Source organism: Electrona antarctica, assembly GCF_951216825.1.
Source record: "Electrona antarctica genome assembly, chromosome: 3".
Classification (NCBI taxonomy): Eukaryota; Metazoa; Chordata; class Actinopteri; order Myctophiformes; family Myctophidae; genus Electrona; species Electrona antarctica.
Window position 1 is genome coordinate 9,571,842 of NC_136808.1, and position 3,534 is coordinate 9,575,375.

At 44.9% G+C, this 3,534-nt stretch overlaps 1 protein-coding gene across 1 annotated transcript; it reads left to right on the forward strand.

The window, feature by feature from the left end:
• Nucleotides 1-701: 701 nt before the first annotated feature.
• On the forward strand, nucleotides 702-2,135 carry LOC306920658 (zinc-binding protein A33-like; the record flags this gene model as incomplete). The annotated part of the gene is made up of 1 exon (XM_079497467.1): nucleotides 702-2,135. One exon carries the CDS (start codon nucleotides 702-704, stop codon nucleotides 2,133-2,135), a length of 1,434 nt encoding a protein of 477 aa, XP_079353593.1.
• Between the last annotated feature and the right edge of the window lie 1,399 nt (nucleotides 2,136-3,534).

The window sequence follows — 3,534 nt, forward strand, 5'->3', positions numbered from 1 at the left end:
AAACGCCATTAACAATAAAGAGACAATATGACGTAAATGGCACATTATGACGTACATTTTCCCTTCATTGTCAATGGCGTTTACAAAACAAACATTGAACTAAAGACAAACATTAAACCTGTGTATAGGGGGGGCTAGTGCCCCTCAAAAATCACCCCCGTGTTATCATCGTACATCATCATGATGTAACATGTCTACTTGCTCAGACACTTTGTGTAGGACGGAAATCTACACTAATAGCTGAATATAGGAGGGCATATATAGGGGTGCATTTCATTTTGAAAAAAATGCCTTATGTGCCAACATTTTATTTAAATGTATTCTATTAACTTTAATAAAAAAAAACTTATTTTGAAGTTTAGAAGTTTTTAAAATGTATTTATTATTTTAATTGATTACTAAACATCGGCATCGTATCTGCATCGGTGGTGTAGGTCTCTCCAAATCGGCATCGGCATCGGACCCAAAAATATGGCATCGGTCAGGCTCTCAGATGTATTGCCTTGTGTTGTCCTTGCATACTGTAACTGTAAGTTGCTAAGAATGTCTGCTAAATGCCTAAATCACTACTGGTAGCCTACTACTACTAGAAGTACTGCTAGTACTGTTGCTACTTGCTCATGATAATATTTTTGTTTATTTTCTAGTATTCCAGGTGTTGGCACGGTTTTCCAGATCGGGTAGTGTGACTGCAGACAGAAATGGCGTCTCCTTTCGATTGTCTGGAAGAGGAGCTCACCTGTCCCGTGTGCCACGACATCTTTAATCATCCTGTCATGCTGTTGTGCAGCCACAGTTTCTGCAAAGGCTGTCTTCAGCATTGGTGGACGGAAAGACCGACGCAGGACTGTCCCGTCTGTAAGAAGAGGACAAGGACATCCACCAGGAAACCACCGGCCACTAACCTGGTGCTAAAGAACCTGTGTGAGAAGTATTTAGAGGAGAAACGCAGACGCGCCTCGCGGGTGATCTCGGAGGAGCTCTGTGCCGCGCATGGGGAGGAGCTCAGGCTCTTCTGCCGGGACGACGAACAGCTGGCGTGTGTCATGTGTGTGTGTGATTTGGAAAAACACGGCGGACACGAGTTTTCGTCCGTAGACGAAGCGTCAGGGCGGTTCAAAGAGACCGTGCAGGAATCCTTGAAGTCTTTAAAGGAGAAACTGGAGGTCTTTAATAAAGTGAAGACAACGTGCAACCAAACAGGAGATTACATCAAGCTTCAGGCCCAGAACACAGAGACACGGATAAAGGCACAGTTTGAGGCATTACATCAGTTCCTGATAAATGAAGAGTCGGCTAGGATCTCTGCTCTGAGGCAGGAGGAGGCACAGAAGACTCTGAAGATAACGGAGAGGATTGAGGAGCTGAACAAGGACATGACGTCCCTCTCGGACGCAATCCGAGTCGCCGAGGACCTTCTGAGAGCCGACGACCACGTCTCGTTCCTACGGAAGTACAAGACGACGATGGAACGAGTCCGTGTCACCCTGCCGGACCCCCAGCTGCTCTCAGGACGACTGATAGACGAGGCCCAACACCTGGGCAACCTGGCCTTCAGTATCTGGAACAAGATGAAGAATATTGTGTCCTACACCCCTGTCATCTTGGACCCCAACACCGCCCATGAAGATTTCATCCTGTCTGATGATCTCACCAGTGTGAGATTTGACGCCTTGAAGACGCAGCAGCTTCCCGACAACAAAGAGAGGTTGGACACGTTCTACATGGTCCTGGGTTCAAAGGGCTTCAGCTCAGGGGTTCACAGCTGGGACGTTGAGGTCGGAGACTGGGGCCACTGGGGGGTTTTAGCAGAGTCCTACCAAAGGAAAGGCAACGTGGGCGGTGAATCCTGGTGGCTGCAAAGGGGCAATACTAGATTCTGGGCAGTCCACTCCTCGGGTTGTACTCGTGACTCTGTCGTTCTCCCACTGAAGCATAATCCCCGGAGGATCAGAGTCAGGCTGGACTGGGGCGGAGGAACTCTGTCTTTCTCCGACCCGGACACCGAGACACACCTGCACACTTTCCATCACACGTTCACCGAGACACTGTTCCCGTGCCTTAGTAACCCCCGTCATAACACGTCTCTGAAGATGTTGCCCTCCAAGATCTGTGTCACTCTGGGAAACGGTTAGGATGTCCAGTCAAGTCTGTTCATCTTTCCATAATAATCTGTGTATCTCATGTATAAATGGGAGCTTGGAACCGTTTCCAGAAGCGTTTTGTTAAGACACTGTCAGAGCTGGAATGTGGACTTCACGTCTGCTATACGGTCACAATACCAACTAGTGGTTCTCAAAACGGTTTAATTTCAAAAACCAACATAAATATGAGTGTACAAATGGAACCAAATGTACTTTGTGTTGGTTTAAAGTGCTCTACACAAACATTAGAAAGTCCATAGACTTGGCTGCCACATGACGTCACGCAGGGTGTTTATTTTCATTCATGTATCATGGTTGTTGCCACTGTGGTGTTTCACAGTACAGTATATACTGTGAGTGCATATTAATAAAAGGCATGTTGAATATATTGTTGTTTTACTGTGAGTTTGCCTCTTTCTTAGGTAATATGTGACAATTTGACCATATTGTATAGTTTGTTGGGTACTTTTGACCTAGCCTAGTAATGGTCTTATTCTTTTATTTCCTTTTCATTGTAGAGGTATTTAAGAAGTCCTTAAATGTGAAGATATACCCTGGCCTGTGTGCACTTTGTTGGTTTGTTTACTACTTGAGTGAGAAAACAATGTTGCACATTATTAAGCTAGTCATCTGGGGACCCCCACAATCATTTGGAGACCCACCCTCCGCCAACCTAGTCCCCATATATGGGGGACATGGGGAGAGCAACGGACTTGAACTCATGCTTCCTTCATGCCTGAGTCAGTCCAAGTTGCTCCTTTACACCTGACAGGGGGGAGTTTCCCTGGTTGGACGTAGCGCGTGGAAGGAACATGTCTGCAGTAATTTTCAATACTTGAACTGCCATGAAATGTAAAGAGCATCCATGTTGTGTGACTATACTGTACATTCTGTTATTCATCTCATACAGTCTGTCTCTATAATGACTACATTGTCTCATTCAATTCACTGACTTACACTGACTCTACATGATAAAAGTACATTAAACATGTTTAGGATTACTTTATGTATTACATGTGACATGAATACAGTAAACTGCCGTTGAAGACTATTGCATCATATCACCCCCACCCTCCGCTCTCTCTCTCCGTGTGTGTCCGCTCTCTCTCTCCGTTTGAGTGGTGTGTGTGTGTGTGTGTGTGTGTGTGTGTGTGTGTAAAGGTGGGTCAAACGAGGATTCTGCCCGTTATTTTATTTATTTATTTTCCCATAAATTAACATCCTACTTGATCATACTTCAACGATCACACAAGATAAAGGAAACCATAGCAGATATACAAGCTGAAACTGTGTCACATTGCAGATCTGCTATTTTTGCTGAATTAGAATCTTAATGGTGAAAAGCAACAGTTTTAAACATAGCATATGAGGTTTTCTCCTGACATCATGG